Raw genomic sequence first — 16,496 nt, forward strand, 5'->3', positions numbered from 1 at the left:
AAGCTGCTGGTGCTCAGTATATTCACAGAATCAGATTTCAGTTTCGTATTTCCTCCTGGGGGGGGGGGAGGGGGGGGAACGACAACAACACTGATATTTCCCGAGTTCTGTGTTGTTTGTCAATTTGTGTGTGCGTGTGTTGGTCTTCTCCTCTTTAAAAAGTGATTCTGAGGGTGAAGAACATGTTTAATTTTTGAGGTCATTAATTTAAGTCCTTAGTTACACTCTTTTTTTTTAAATTATTGTTTTTATTTCCTCTTCCTCTCTCCATGATTGTGATACTGTCAGCGAAATTACTGTTACAGGAAACAAACCTGCAGCAGCATAGGGTGTGCCTGTCCTTAGGAGGTGTCTGTGTGTCTGGTGTGTCTGTCTGGTTTGCTCCCCAGGCTTGGCTTGTGCCTCCCCGCTAGCGAGGTTTTGCAGTCCACTGTGTTGTTATCCACCTACAAACAGTAAAATTCCGTCTAAGGAAAAAGCATAAACATGCAGGTTGTGTGCAACACGGAGATGTATATATACACACGTACACGCACAGGGGTGTGTGTGTATGTGTGTGCATCAATCGTCTTTTATGCTCTCAGGCATCTTCCTTCAGAAAATCTTCCTTTTGCTTGAGAACAAGGCTTTATCATTATCTTGGTTAAAGGAAGCTTTTTGGTGAGACACAGCGTGGACTATATTGCTAGTGCTAAGCGTAAGTGACTTGCACTGAAATTGCCGTTGTTCAAAGAACTGTTTGTGTGCTGTTTGCCCTGCTGGAAAACCCATTTTTGTGGTGGTTTTGGTTTTGGTTTTGTGTTAACTTTGCTCCCCTTTTGCTCCTAGGTGGTGCTGCAGAGCAAGCTGGAAAAATAGAAACTGGAGATGAAATTATCGCAGTTTGTGGAAAATCGTTACTCGGTCTCATGCATTACGATGCCTGGAACATCATTAAATCTGTACCGGAGGGTCCTGTTCAGTTGCTGATCAGAAAACACAGAACTTCGGTATGATGGAAGCACTGCATCTAATCACATCTGCTAAGAACAAATGTTTAAAACCATCTTGAAGTTGTCTTTCCATTTCTAACGCCACTCGGCAGTGTCTTACCGCCCTCCAGAGGAGTGCGAATGGCCCCAGAGAAGCCCTGAGCACGCGTGCGGTGTGCCTCATCCCATCTCACCTGGTTAGCGGGGATGTCGGAGGCCGAACACTACCGAGATTTTTGTGTTATGTGGCAGTTTTGATGGAACTTCAAGACATTTATTCAGGCTTGGTTTAAAATATTTTGACTGAGATAAATAACACTGTGCCTGTCCCTGATGTTTTTAGTATCTGCAGAGTGCTGGGAGCATAGGATGTTGGTTGCCCTCCTGTTGACAAGGATGGGTGTTTAGACTGTACTATATCACTTAGCTATAATTTGACTTCAGGGCACTTGTTTAGGGTCTGGTCTTTATTTCTTATAATAAGAGAATGTCTGGAACAATCTCACTTTATTCTTCTAAGTGCAGTTTTGCTAAAAATGCCTGACAAAAGAGAAGTATAATTTTGCACAACTTTTTAAGGCTAAAACGTGAGCGTTTTATCACAAAGCTGAAAAATCCTCTTAAAAATGGTGAACTAAGTATCATCACAACTGAATCTGTTCTTAGCAGCGATTTGTATCCAGAAGTACTTGGCATTAATGCAGCAGAAATCTGTGTGCAGGAAAATCATGTCCAAATATTAGGTGATTGTCCGCCAAGGTGTACATTGGGCGATTAGTTGTGATTAAAATGAGAGCGATAAAAATTGAGGTCTGATTTTTAAAATTTGGGCTTCTGACCTTAGGCACCTTTAATATATGTTTTAAAAGTTGGGATAATTGCAGATGCTGAGCACTTGCCAGTCCCACAGATGCCAGCGATTGCTGATGATGTCCAAAAGCCGGGCCGGTTTTATTTGATGACAAGAGGTTTACAGCTGCCTAACTTTAAACACTCAAGCTTGAAAATAGTGGTCTAAGGATGCAGATTTTAACAGATTAAATCTGAACTGGCCATATTTGTGGTGGCTTTCCATCATTCTTTTCTTTTCCTGTCCCCTGTTTATTTTTGCTTTTTGTGGAAGTGGGTGCGTACATGTGTGCTGCTCGTAAGGTGTTCATGACCCTGGCAGTGGTGGGATGGGGCTGGTGCCGATGGTTCTGGATGGTGAAATTGGAAAAGGTTTTTCTAGATTGCAACTCACGAGGAGAAGCTGTGCTGTAGATAGAGCAGAATCGTAGGGTGACGGTGCCACCTGTGCTTATTTTGGCTTTTCCCACCACTGCTCACGGTTGGTGTCAGTAGTAGGCGCTTCTGCTGAGAGGTACTTACAGCAGGTTGTATCGGGAGGAGAGTGCGTGGATGCGAGAGTAGCTTGTAGCGGGCCACCAGCCTCGTCAGCTGAGGACAACCTGATTGCTTCCAAGCTTCCATGGGAGCCTCATGCTGAGGGCGCCCAGCCTGGAGCTGCTGCAGACCTGCAGCGCTGTTGACATTCATGGGGAGCCAGGAGGCCAGGTAGCTGCTACAGAAAGGTCTGGGCTGGTCGCTTGAGCCTACACCGAGATGGTGCCCTAGTTCAGTTGGTATTTATTCAACACAGCCTGTCGCAGTTGCCTGCAGGGTAGTGGAGCGCTCGCTTTGGTTCAGCCTTGGTAGGCTGCAGCTTGCTATGTGCAGAAGAAAACGCCATTCTGCGAGGCCGCCCGAGACCAGGCGAGCAGGAAGGCTGTGCCACGTTTGCTGACGAATCAATAGACGTAATTCTTTCTCGGTGACACGCGTTAACATGGGAATTCAAGGAGAGCTCTAGCTCTAGGTTGCAGGAAAGGCGATGCTGGACCGGCTGCTTGCCTTGCAGAATTGCTACTGAAGCTAGTTCAGGTCCAGCGCTGTGAAGTGGCGGTGGAGATGGTCCCTCGTGACGCCAAAGCTGGGCCGCTCCGCCGGGACCAGCCCTTGCCTTCGGCCACCCCGGGGCAGATGTCGGGAGGGGGCCGGTGCCCGCCCCGCGCAGGGGGACCATGCTGCGCCTGCGGGCCTGTGCTGGGAAGAAGAGCTGAGCTGTGCTTGTCAGTTGAAAACCGGGGAGAAGACATTTGGCAATGACAGACAAATTGCAAGGCCTTGTTCAGGAACGACCAAAATCTGATTGTAACCGACAGTGTGTATAATAGATACATAAAATGCATGTGGAATTTAATGCAGCGTAGTGACTACATACCTGTATATGTATAATACGTACAAGTGCAGTACTGACGTTTTGCTACTTCAATATGGTAAATCACAATTGTGTTTTAGGAAATGGCATTTCTTTCCAGTCCACGGTTTAAAATTCATGAAGTCCCAACCCAGGGAGCATGTTGCACCCTCACTCCTAAGCCAGTGTGAACTCAAAGGTGAAATCTTCATTTTGTAAATTAAACTTAATTTGAGATGTCTTAAATGTGGTGAATATCTTCAGACACTTATTTGCAGGTACTGTTCATTGTGAGTGATTTAGTAAGCTTTCATTTTTCAGTAGTCAACTACTGTTCAATTTTTTATTTTACATGCACGTAGATATGTGTTGGATCAGTAACAGCAAAGGGGGAATTTTTGTGTGTGATTCAGTAGTGACTATAATTTAAAAGATAGATTTAATGTTCAAAGTCTAATAGTTAATATCGATAGAACGACACACTTCTCTACTAACTTTACAGCAAGAAAAAGATTACTTTAGCCCTGATTGTTTGTGTCCTGAAATAACTATTTTTTGTGAAGGAACAGGAAACATCCTTAGTGATGCTACTAGCATTGCTGTCATTGCAGTAGCATTTCCAGATGCCTCTGTTGAGGTGACATTCCCTATAAAAGTCCCAGAATTTTTTGGAGATAGTTCTGCTTTATTAAGAACAGGATGGGTAGATCGAACAGATGTTGTGAACCTGCCATTACACATCTGGCAAAGTAAACATCCTTACTTTTCTGAGTGCCTGGTAATGCTAAAATGGCAGAGGGAGTTGCGTTGGTTCATCAGTATTCGATAGGTTCATGAGCATTTTTAGTCTTGCTTAATGGCACGTTGGTCCCTGAGGCAATTCTGTCCATGCAGGAGAGCTGGCCAAGCCCTATGAGGGTGGTGACTCTGCAGGGAGTCACAGCTACAACTAGGAAGACAAGAAGTAAGGTTGTAAATACGTGCTTGATCCCAGACCAGTCCCGAAGGCGTTCCAGATGAGGCCGAGTTTCCTCCGAGATGGAGTAGGTCTGGCAAGGCTGCCTCCTGGGCCTGGAGCAGCTCAGGAGGAGGCACGTCCCGGGTAGGAGAGCAGGCTCTAGTGTGATACTGGGCAATAGCATGTCCTGCAGTGTTTTGCACCTGGAAGCAATATCAGGTGGGGAGAGAGCAATATCAGATGATTTTCTTGCTAAAAAGATTCCTTTGAGGGTAACTAAGTATTAAGAAAATGTTGAGTGATTCATGTTTCCTAGTAACTCTTGCTTTATAACCCTGGTTAATATTCTGCAGTTGTTCTTGTCAAAGGTGGAAGGAGACATTCCCAGAGAGGAATGTTTACATGCTTCTGCGTTTAGGGTATGTAAATGTACACATGGAAGTAGTGAGGAGGAGTAGGCTAGATCATGTGAAGAATTGGGATCCTACTCTAGGTAGATTTTGTGTATTAGGCTGATACACTTATTGTATGATACTGTATATTTACACTTTTATTTATATAAATAAAATTTCTTCTAATGAAAATTGTTTAAAATGCCTTGTATATTATAAAAAGTGAGTGCAATAACATGAAATAGATTGTACATTTTTAAATTTGTTGTCTCTGTTATGTAAATCTGTATCTCCATAAACTGTTTTGTTTGGGTTTTTTAGTGATTTTGAAAATAAATGGTATCCTTAGTACTCCTCTAGATATTTATTTCTGTTATGCCAAAGTGTATCCTGTTCTGAGCTGGAGGCGTCACCTGGGATCACAGAGATGAGACTGTCCTGGAGGGCACAGTCAAAGACTATGTTAAAACTGTTGAGATGTGTGTCTGAGCTACAAGCATACATACTGCCCTCTTGGAGCTGTCATTCATCATAAGGAGGTTTAAAGCATTTAAGAAGTCTTCAAAGATGTTGTATAGGATCTACTCTTGTGTTTGGAGGATGCACTCAATATTCCCATGCCCAAGGAAAATGCAGGCAGCAAAGGTTAACATAAAGTTTTCGCTCAGCAGCAGTCTTTGGAGCCTGACAGCATTAAATGCTCCGCGCTGCCCGCTCTGCTCCTCAGGTTTAAGGAGGTCAGGTTGCATCTGTGTGGACTATGCATCTACAACTAATCCCAGCCTGATACTTGTTGTCTTCAGCCTTCCCTGGGGAAAAACTCCAAGCCATGGTAAGCAGGAGGTGGTGGCAGGGCTGCATGGCAGCAATCTGCATGAAGACCTGGGGGAGCTCAGAGGACTGAAGTAGCTGTGGTGGAGCTCTTGGCAGGAGCTGCAAGCCGTAACTGCATAACTGCTAAAGTCTGAGTCAAGTGATCTGCCTTCTAACGCGTGCAGCTGCCTTCACTGGCACTGTATTGCAGTTTGAAGCATGGCTACTGCTGAGAAGGGTAAGTTGGGTCTGGAAAGCACAGTCCAGATGTCCTCCAGGGAGCTGCTCCAGCATGGGTAGTGCCGAATGTAATGATATGTTCAAAATCCAGTGCTACCTGAGAGGGTATGGACGCATCAGCTGGTCCCCACGAGGCAGGCTGAGCTGGAGGTGGGATCTTGCCATAGGTTAGGAATTTATATCCACATTGCAAACCTGCATGAGGAACCCTGTACTGTGCTCACCGCAGCAGCTGTACTGTGAGTTCCTGCCTGGTTCGTGCTGTTTGTGGTCCAGCTGCCTTGCTGGCGTGCCTTCTCCCAGGGCGCGCGGCATTAGCCAACGTCTCTCCTCCCTGTGGCTTCCAAACCTCAAAGACCAGGTTGTTTTCCAGGCAGCAGGTGTTGGTGGGCAGGGTTATCTCCTCCTGCTCCTCTCGGGCAAGGACGCTGCTGGAGGCGGTGGCATGACAGCAGGCCGTGCCCATTCGCTTTCGGTTTCTGCGCCCTGCGCTCCCAGGGAACGAGTGAGTAAAGGTCTGGTGAGGAGGGAGACGTTTGCTGAATCACCCCGCGCCTGGGGTAGATCACGAGGTGAAGAGGGCACCCGCGACCCCCACGCTGGAAGGGGAAGGCAGGAGCTCTGTGGTCTCCTGGCTGCACCGCGCTCCCTCTCCCAGCACCCTGTCCCTCGCAAGCAGCTGCAGCGAGAGGCGGTGTCGAGCGCCTCCGAGCTGACGCGAGGCGGGACCTGGGCCTGCCCCGTGGGGTTTATAGATAAGATTGTGCACGGTGTAAAAAGCCCAAAAAGAAATATTACGTTAGTCGGAGAAGGGGGGTGCGTATGTTATGCAGCCCACCCGCCCTAGGTGCCGTGAGACCCAGCGCAGAGGGGGCTCAGAGGATTTTTGGCATTGGATGGCTCGCTCCAGCGCACCTGCCTGGCAGGAAGCCTGTGTCTCCCGCAGGGCTGCACGGTGACCCCCTTCCTGGTGCCGGAAAGAGGGAAAAAGGCATTTTTGCCATGAAGGTCTCCTCTGCTTTCTCTTCTCCCCTGCTGCCCTCAGCGCTAGGGCAGCCCCGTCCCTCTCTTCTTTCCCATGACTCCTCCGTACATCCGTCCTCCTGTCCATCCTCCTGTCCATCCTCCCCCTACTTGCTTTTAACGCATGATGTGAGCTGGAGATCAACAGAGTTCAAGTGTCAGAGAAGGGTAGCTTTTACAAGATCAGTCTTGAAAGCCTTTAATTAAAATTTTAATTGTCCCAGATGGTACTTAAGTGAAAGGGAATACAGCACAGATAAGGCAATGGTCTCAATCCGTAAATGGATTAGTGCATGTAAAATTGTTTATGCACTAAGACATCCAAAAGCAGTAGAAAATTACATTTGTAAGCTAGGCTCTTAGGGACTGTGTATTGCCTAATGCAGATGTGTTTCAGAAACCAGGCATTTTTCTGAAGACCCCAGAGCTTCTGCAGATGGAGAACTTGGCACTAAAGGCAGGAGAGGTTTGCAGTTTGGGATATGGCTTCTTTTCTTCCTGTATCACTAACATAAAGAGCCAATATCTAAATGAGATAAGTCACGATACCTACTGTATTTGTGATAAAGTTTGTGACAGAATCAAAAAAATTCTAATTACTCATCATTTTTGCTGCCTTTCCTGCTATTCTGCTTCCTGCTAGCATCTCTCAGCCTGACGTAAGTCCAAAAATAGCCTGTGTGTCTCTGATATTTATGGAACTCATAAATATTTCTTGTCTGTATTTCAAATTTACCATATTGCTAAGCTTGACCAAAGGCTGAACGTCACCATCTGCGTGCCCGCAGGAGGCGATGTGAGGGAGAGCCCCTGGTAGGAAGCATCCGTGCTCGGGGGGGGGGAGGAAGGGGCAGAGGGTGCGGCGCAGCTGGGGAGCGATGCCGTGGGGAGCGCGGGACTGCCGGCAAGGGGAAGCACGCGTGCCCGGCCGTGCGCCCCGCTTCGTGGTGCCCGGGGCACGGCGCGGGGCCGCGAGCCCCCGGGCCTCTCTCTGCCCTGGGCTGAGAACGTGCAAGCTCGGTCCCGGAGTTTGCAAAAACAAAAAACCTCGTGGTGCAAACCGCCGTGCCGTGCTGAAATAAGGCTCGCCCTGCCACCACGCGGCGTGCCAAGCGCCGATGCGATGGATGTTGTTCAGCGGTCAAAGTATTTCAAAATAACAAAAACAATAACAAAACCAGAACCTTTCTGCCTGCTGGTTTACAGCCCCGCGCGAGCTGGCCTCGCCTCGGCGTGCGGCTGAATCGGGCTGGTAGGACGGCTCCGAGCAAGCGACTCGAAATTGCTCCGGCTTCGCCCGGTTTTCTCGCCCCGCGCCGCGGCTCCCTTCGCGCGGGGCAGCCGGGGGGCCGCGGTGCGACCTGCCGCTCCGCTGCCGGGACCGGGGCCGGAGCGACCCGGTGCTCTCGGTGCCGGGCACCCGCTGGTGACACGTGTGAAACGGGGAGATGCAGCCCCAGCTCTCCTCCTGAGCGCTCAGGCAAGATCCCCTCAGGACAGCTGAAAGCTGTGAGATCAAATGACACAAATGCAATTAGTTATTTGACGTTACTGCACTTTATGAGCTATTTTCTGCTGCTGATGAGATCAGTAAGGTTCGCCTCTGCGCTTTTGGAGGAGGTCTGCTCTGGCTAGCCTTGCACTGCCAAGAGACCGTGCACGAGAAGGGCCCACAGCCTCCCGCGCCCGGTTTCTTCAGCATCGCCCGCACTGCATGACGATGCGTTGAAGACCCTTGTTTGCAGCTGTAGCAGCTCTCAGCAACGTTGCTCACCGGCGGTCGAGCCACCAGACAGCCACCTGCCTCATGGAAAGCCCTGACAGACAGAGAGACGTCCCGTCATGTCCCCGAGCCTTTCCTGTCCGGCAGCCTTGGGTCCCTCCGGATGCACGTCATGCCCTCGAGCCTCTGACGTCGTGGTCGGCGAATGAGTCCGTCTCAGCCAGGCATGCTAAAAATAACTCGCAGCATGTGAGACACTGCTCTTCGGTTGACTGGAGAAAAAAAAAAAGAAGAAAAAAAGAAAAACATCCTGCAGGGAATGGGGGGTGTGGGGGCGTTGTCTGTTGTCTAGCCATTGGGTTAGGAAATGCCCCTCGCACACCCTGTCTCGGGCGTGAGGCTGTGAGCTGGCCGCCGGCGCCGGATGGGCTTTCGCCCCGGCAGCTGCAGCCCACGGCGCTGCGCTTGTCGGCGTGGCAGGTGCCCGCGGCTGACGGGAAGCGCTCCGGGGTGGGAAGTTTGCTTCGCCGGGTCGGTTTGCTTTGCTATTTTGGTGTCAGGTGTTTGCGGGTGAGTCAGGCTCCTTTGGGCAGAAACGCCTGGGCACAGCTAGGAGATTTTGCTCCCCTGCCCTGCAGGGAGGAACCGGTCACCACGCCGTGCTTGGCTGCGTGGGGCGGTGGGTAGGCAGGTCTTTGGGTGTCTTTGCAAGGCTGATGAGACTTGGTGGTGTGATTTCTTTCCTGTTGGGGCTGTGGAAAAAAAAATTGCACCTGCAAGAGCACTTGGCACCAGGCTGATGGGGCTCCTCTGGATTTGTTTCCTGGTGTCCTCCGAAGGGACGTTCCTCAAAGCCTCCGCTGGTGGCTAACTGGGAAGGGACAGGGGCTTGCTTTGCTCTGATTCTTTTTTCCATCTACTGTAACCAGAGCCTTTAGCAAGGAAGCTTTCAGCTCTCCGCACGCCACATCCCCCAGAGGTGCTGCTGTCTGCCGGTGACGCTGCGGAGAAGCAGCCACCAAGACCTGGGAAAGCCTCTGGTGGCGGCCTTGGGCTCTCCTCTCCCTGGACATGTCCTTGGAGCCCAACTTTAGGGAGAAAGAGTAACCTTTGCTAGTCCCTCTTGGTAAGTAGGACAATTTCTCCTCTGACAAAACACCAGCTTCTAAACTCCTTCGAGAAAGCCCAAACTCAATCCTGGCAAAACTCTCTGTATTCCTTTCTGCCTGCATCCACGACTAAAACTTTAACACAAACGTGTATCCCTCAGGAATTCCCCAAAATTCTCTTCCTCAAAATTGCAACACCTGAAGCCCCTGACACCGGTGAACTATTCTGGAGGTAGTAACTGCTGGAAAATATCAAAACAGGCAAATCGTTTTTCTGTTTCAAAGTTCGGGGATATAGGTTATGTCTCGTTCCTCTTAGTAGAAGAAGCCTGATCTCCCCTTGTAAATCTACTGTCAGTCTTCTGATGCCTTGTTGTGCGACTTCCATCTTCTATTTGGAAGGATTTTTTGTATAAATGATCACTCATTCAGAATGCGCAAAAAACAGAGCTATAAAAACACTGACTCATTTTCTTTGCTAGCATGTCATATTTATTATCTCAACAAGAATTCAAGACATACGTGCCTGCAGCAGACACAGAAACATCTGGCCTGCCTCCAAAATAGGCCTTAAGAAAAACAAGCTCATGTTGATACAATCATACAGCAGATCGTTTGGAGAAGTAACACGAGGTCTCAGTGCCTAGGGAAGACATCAAGCTCTTGCTCATATACTGGCATTGGTCATTTGGATCTAGGTCATTTTCCTGAGCTCACAGTGAGTGCTAGCACTCTGGAAAACCCTCGCAGCAACGTAGAAACATTTCATGAAAAATAAATAGTCCTTACAGATCTAGACAAAAAAATACTGCAGTACTACTCAACTCAAATATCTCGAGGAAAACACACCCCCCTAAGTTTCATAACATTCACACATGCTACATCTTGAAATCGTGGCTGGGCTCTATGGCCTTACACCAAGCTTCCTACTGAATTTTAAAGCAGCACATCAAGCAGAACACTTCTATTCAAATACATTTTAGTTATTAATGCGAATACTAATGCTGATTTTTCCTGAGCGTCCCAGTCAGGCCTAATCACTGCTTAGCTTCCTGAAGGCTTGATAAGGATTTTGGGACTCCATCAAACCCAGGAGATGCACCAGGCTTTTGGCTGAGTTCAGGACTGCTGTTAGCCAACAGCTCTGCTAAGTTGCACATGGAGCTAGCCTGGAAGCTGGTGTTCAGCCTAACAGAAACTCTTTGCATTTACTTTTTAATACCTGAAAAAATGACTTCTTCTGTACATGTCAGCAAAACAAACATCATTACTTCGCAGTGGTAAAACAAATAACAATTATTCTTGAAACAGAATATTCTCACTGAAGAAGCATTAGCTGGCTCAGGGGAGGAAGGAACCAGCCTCTGGTTCAAGCAAACAGCAAAGCTCCCAGTAGTGTCACTGGAGCTGGGTTAAGCCCTATACACAGAAAGGAGATGGAGTCACCTTCTGCTAAGCAAAATCAGTGTCAACAAATAATAGTCCCATAGTCAGTTGTGATGGGGTTTAAAGAGCTACATAATGACAAATTTGCAAAGGCAGCTTCAGAAGAACTGATGAAAAAAATCATTATAAATATGAACAAGAATTTACTGAGCAGGAAAGAATGTAACTTTAACTGACCCAGAATTCAAAAGGTACAAATATGCACAATTAAGCAAGAATACGACTTAAAGTTACATTTCCTGCTAAATTCCTAAGAGAAATGGTTATTTTGCACATGTCTACATACAGACTTGAAGGCAGTTACAAAACCTACTCAGTTATAGCCATTTTCTTGCCAGCTTACACTCCTGAAAAATACTGCTTAAAGTCATGTCTGACATGCTTGACCAGAAGCGTTGCTGTTTGCCTTGCTGTGAGTCAGCGTGCTTGCTGCAGCTCCCTCGAAGCCAGGCAAGCGTAACCGTTCAGTGAGACAGGCATCACCATCCACTGGATGAATTACAGCAGCTTTTCCATTCCAAACCGAAATGAAGCTGCCATGAAATGAAATGGCAATAAAGCAGAAGGGAAGAGCCTTCACCTAAAAGCATCGTTGCACATTGAGAAATCCAAGGTTGCTTTCTTGTGCTAACTGTAACATTCAATTTTAGTGACATTATTTCTTTAAAGAGAGGTAGTTGCTTTCTTTGAAAAAAATAATGTTCCCCAAAAAAGCCTCAGATTCAACAATAACATCAACTTCTATTGATAAATTACTGGTCCTTATAAAAATACACAGCAGTATTGTATTGTTCTTAAGAAGTTCTTTTTAATATTGAAATAATCCCTTCACCAAATGCACATACCTTAATAGCTGTATTTCTCTGTATAATGTATCCCTTTCCATGTTGAACGATATACTAAAGAATGCTCCCCTCAGCAATGCATTAAGTATTTATTATCAGAAAGCATTACACTTTCTTTTAGTTAATAGGACGTATTTTTGTCATGACTTGAACAGTTCTTCATACTACTTTTTGAGCCTAAACATATAACACCCAATGAATAGTTCCATGAAATACTCATCTCATACAAGTGAGGGTGCACATATATATATATATATTTATATAGATATGTAAATATATATACACACATATATATAAAATATAATATAGACTAGAATTACGCAATATCATGTTAATTCACAGAATTGTAATTACTAGCCAGTGAGGCAACATCCTATAACAAATAACCTTCCAATAAAGAATAACTTTTTAAATTAAGAAGTGAAATAATCCCAACAGCAGATCGCTGTCCAGCAGACTCTGCGCTTCAGGAGAGACGAACAGTTCGAGCCGAGGCACCCGGCTTCCGGCACCCATCTCCCGGAGACGGACGGGTTTGGCTGGTTCCCGGAGGCGCTCCGCCCCGACGGCCGGCCGCGCGCGGGAACCGGCGCTCGGGAGCGCCCCGCGGCCTTATCTTGGTTTCCACCCAGTGTTCCCAGTTATCCACGTGCATCTAGGATGGCTGTAGTAGTTTCCGAAGGAATCGGGTTTTGGCGGCCTTCCTTCAGCGGCTGCAGGCAGCGAAATACAACGGCAAAGAGGTTTTTCTCCGTGTCCCCGGCGTCAGCGAAGTCTCTCGATCCGACCGCGCGAGCCCAGCGGGCGCCCTCGCGGAGGCCGCTCACGTCTCCAGGCAGAACAGTTTCGCGAGGAGGTTGAGGACCTTCTGGCGCAGGTTCCACTTGTCCCCGATGTGGCGCAGCTGCACGGCGCACTCGGCCACGGCTTCCTGCTCTGCAAAGCCCACGAAAGGGGCCCTCAGCGCCAGTGTGCCCACTGCACCTCCTGCCCCCGCGCCCGCCTCCGCGCCCGCCCAGGAATTCATGCGGCCTCGGGGGGGGGGGGAGATCTTTTTTGGGTTTAAATCTTTACAAGGGCCGGTAATTTCAGCAATATATATATATATAAAAAATTATATTTTATATATTTTTATATATGTGTGTGTGTATTAGATTTTTCTTCTAGATCTTTTCTGGGCTTAAATTTTTACAACCAATTTTACAACTGCTTCCTAATAATTTTTCAAAATCAAACCCCCATCCCCTTCCCCCCGCTCCCCTTCCCCCTCTGCAGCGTGGGCAAAGCCCTGCCCCGCGCTCCCCGCGCTCCCCGCGCCGCGGGCGCTGGCCGCGGCCCCGGTGCTGGAGCGCGGGCGCAGAGCGGAGCCTCCCGCCGCCCCCCGGCCCGCGCTCCGCGGGGCCCCGCCGGTACCTGCCGGGGCGCCGGGCGGCGCGGCCTTGCGCGCGGTCCTGCTGGGCATCATCGCGGCGCGGCGCGGCTCGGTGCAATACGGCGCGGCGCGGCGCGAGAATGCGGCGCGGCGCGGGCCGGCGCGCGCCTAAGAGGAGGGGGAGGAGGCGGCGGCGCCGGCGGGGGTTTCCCCGCGGGCGGTGACGTGCGGCGGCCGCGGGGGAATCCCGCCCCGCCCCGCCCCGCGGCCAATGAGCGGGCGGCGCGGGGCGGCGCGGGGCGGCGCGGGGCGGGCGGCGGCGTGTCGGCGCGCGCCCGGGCGCGGGGCGGGCCCGGCTCGTGCTGTCTGTGGGGCAGGTGGCCCGAGCGTCCCGGGGGCGCCCCGCTGCCTCCCTGCCGCCCCGGCACGGCGCCGAGCGGGCCTGTATTCGGGGGCGGAGGGACTGCAGGAGGTGCAAACGGGATGACGCGAGGGGAGCGTGGAAGGGCCAGACGCAGCGAAGCCCTTGGCTGTTGCAGAGAGACCCTAAATGCCAGCAAAACTGCATCCCCGGCGGGGGAAGGCGCCGCCGCGCAGTGCAGCCCTGCACTGGGGCTGTGACGATGCTCCTTTCCTGCGGGACGGCCGATGACGTTAAAGTCTGTTGGAAAGACAGACCTTTCATCGGCTCGGCTCAGCTCAGCAACCCTTTTTCCTGCGTGTGGATGCCCAGCCTCGGGCAAGCTCCCAGTCGGGTTGCAAACGTGAGCAAACCTGCTGAAACAGGGTCAGGATTTCACTCACTGCATAGCAAATCTCCAAAACTGCTTTGATTACCTTGCAAAAGGCAGCAGGCACGGTCCAGCCTTTCCCGTAGCACGAGGCTGGTGCGTGGGAAAGAGGAAGCCCCACTGAGTGCCCCGCCGAGCCGGCTGGTGCGCCGAGGGCTGTGGCGCCGCGGTGCCTCACGGCCAAAACAGCCTGTCCCCAGGCTGTGGTGGGACAGCACGTCGCAGCTTTTATCTCTGCCCGCCACGCCAGACACGGGCTGTCCAGCAGCCGTCTGCAACTGTAGAGCTGCTTGCAGCTAATGTACTGCTTCTGGTTTGCTGCTGCAGTGCTGGGCGCAAGCGCTGAACCAGCGAGTGCCTTCTTAGGGTGAGACTTCCAACAAAGGCCCGCGGCCAGACGAGCCTTCGGTAGTTATTCCCTCCCAGGGGCAGCTCACTGGCAGCCGGCCGGGGTGGAGCGTGGTGCCCCTCGGGCCCTGTGGGGTGACCTGGTGCCCAGGAGTCAGCGCACCTTAAGCAGCCCACGGAGGAACCTTAAAAGGTGCAAGCAAACAACCCCGCGCAGGTTTTATGTCACGACTGAGGAAGGGCTTGTTTGCTTGACTCGATTGCTCTTGGATCCTTTTTCGGCTGTAAGTGCGTGTGAACACCCTTGTTTCTAAAGCAGACCTGCTTAAGGCAGCTGCCCTTTAGCCTGTTACATAAGAAAGTGTTTCTTCACAACAAGTCCGTTCGGTTTCAGAAGGCGGGAAGCCTGGTAAACAACTCGGGAGCCTATCAGACCAGATGACGTGTTTCTTCCCTTGCTGTAGATATGGCGTTAGGGTCTGGAGCACCCGACGCTCAGAGCTGTATCTCCCAGCGATAACGTGGGCTGAGCGAAGCTCGAGGGCCGCTCTGTAAATCACTGAGCTCCTCTGGGAGCCTGGTGTTGGAAGGTCAGGGCATTTCCTGAGACCTCCCCGTGCCCTGTACGCGCCACGGGGCAGGGAAGGGGGGAAACTCCGGCCCATTGCACTGCTGTGCACCTGCATCTTCCTCCCCGTGAAGAAGGAAGCAAGCAGGGGGACAGGCACGGCCAGGATGAAGGGGCATTAGGTGTGATGTCTTCTCCTTCCCCTTCACCTGCGCTTACCCCAAGCAGTGCAGAAGACTGGTATGACAGGTTGGCGTATTCCCAGCACATGATGAGTTTTCCCCTCCCCTTCCCAGGAGAAATACCAACTCCTGCAGCAGGAGTCATCCGAGCGCATCGCTGGAGCTGAGTCCGAGACGCGGCCGTGTTGGGACCCACCTGGCTCCAGTCACCCCCCCAGCTGCCATCTCTGTGCTTTGCAGTTCTTCTTCGCTGTTACCCGACTCCCAGGCTGCCACAGAAATGGTTATTTTGCTCCTTTAGGCAGACGCAGGGGAAATCTGGGCCTCGTCTCCTTTGCAAATCCATAGACAGATCTAACAGGCAACGTAGTTAAGTGACTGCACTTCAGTGAGGTGGAAAATGAAATGAACCTTGATCACGTTCTGCTTAGCAACAGTTCCTCGCTGAAACGGAGGCTGATCTTTAAAGGCGACTTTCCCCTACATTGCTGCAGCAACGCCAAGAGATGGGCCCTTCGTTTAGGCGTACGCTTTCCATCCTAGGGCAGCCTGGCACAAACTGGGGGGGGGGGGCAAGGGGAGCTGCAAGTTATTGCTTGATTTCATGCTAAACAAATAGTGATAGGATAATAAGAGCAGGGGGAGACTTTGGTGCATCAAATGCGGTTCACAGACTTGTCTCGGGGGCACAGTAACTGAAATGCTCGTCTCTGGCTGCGTGCCACCCTCTTGCTGCCGTGGGAGCTGCATGCACGGAGCACTGCAGGCACGGAGCGCGGCGGTGCAAGGCGGGTTTGGCCTGGAGCTAACGCGCAGCGGCCCAGGAGCTGGCTCCCTGGGGGAAGCTGCAGCGAGAGGTCTGCTTGACAGCATTTTCCTGGAGGGTGGAAAATCAGAGCCCTGCTGGAGGGGGCAGCGGGCAGCGGCGCTAACGCTGATTACGGTATGTCACAGCAAGGGCAGAGCAAACGAAGCCCCTTGCGGTTTCAGGCAGCCCATGAGCCCTGAGGCTTTTGGTTTCAGTTCCCTTAAATAAACGGGTGTAGTTGTGGGAAGCAGAGCCCTCCGGGAAGCTGCTGCACCAGGGGAGCCACAAAAGCTGCCTCCCGCCTTGGCTCCCGCGAGCCGGGCGGCAGCGGCGCCTCGGACCCCGGGCAGCCCCACGCGCCGCTCCGGGAGCGGCGGACGGAGCACGAGCCCCTCGCGCCCGGACGGATGAGACGGGTCCCGCTGAGCAAAACTGCCCTTCGAAAATGGAAATACAAGGAACTGCCAGGCATGTTTCCCTTTGCCCTTCCTCTTGGTTTATTTTTGTGCAATATGTCATTTAAAGTTAGTGAAATCGCACAGCTAGGAAGAGAGAATCAACTTGGGAAAACAGTCCAGAGCTTTCCCAGCATCTTGGCAAACGCGTTCGAAGTAGCAACGTCCTACTGAACCACGTGACTTTTAATTTCAGTCTGACTAAGATCTATG

At 50.8% G+C, this 16,496-nt stretch overlaps 2 protein-coding genes across 6 annotated transcripts in view; one reads left to right on the plus strand and one right to left on the minus strand.

The window, feature by feature from the left end:
* PDZD2 (PDZ domain containing 2) overlaps positions 1-4,911 on the plus strand; it is a 142,615-nt gene extending 137,704 nt beyond the window's left edge. For all 5 annotated transcript variants that reach the window (XM_062599491.1, XM_062599492.1, XM_062599493.1 and 2 more), the window contains one exon: positions 829-4,911. In XM_062599491.1, the coding sequence (XP_062455475.1) occupies positions 829-995 (167 nt within the window). In that variant the 3' untranslated portion in view covers positions 996-4,911. The remainder of the gene's footprint in view (positions 1-828) is intronic.
* Positions 4,912-9,955: 5,044 nt separating this feature from the next.
* On the minus strand, positions 9,956-13,252 carry PMAIP1 (phorbol-12-myristate-13-acetate-induced protein 1). Its single transcript, XM_062599818.1, has 2 exons — positions 13,173-13,252; positions 9,956-12,695 (listed from the first exon to the last, which is right to left on the minus strand). Exons 1-2 carry the CDS (start codon positions 13,222-13,224, stop codon positions 12,583-12,585), a joined length of 165 nt encoding a protein of 54 aa, XP_062455802.1. The 5' UTR covers positions 13,225-13,252; the 3' UTR covers positions 9,956-12,582.
* Positions 13,253-16,496: the final 3,244 nt, after the last annotated feature.

The sequence above is a fragment of the Rhea pennata genome, chromosome Z, assembly GCF_028389875.1.
Source record: "Rhea pennata isolate bPtePen1 chromosome Z, bPtePen1.pri, whole genome shotgun sequence".
Lineage (NCBI taxonomy): Eukaryota > Metazoa > Chordata > Aves > Rheiformes > Rheidae > Rhea > Rhea pennata.

Coding starts and splice junctions, on each gene's coding strand:
- PMAIP1 (XM_062599818.1), bottom strand. CDS start 13,224: ATGATGCCCAGCAGGACCGCGCGCAAGGCCGCGCCGCCCGGCGCCCCG. Junction 12,696..13,172: donor GCCGCCCGGCGCCCCGGCAG/GTACCGGCGGGG, acceptor TGGGCTTTGCAG/AGCAGGAAGCCGTGGCCGAG.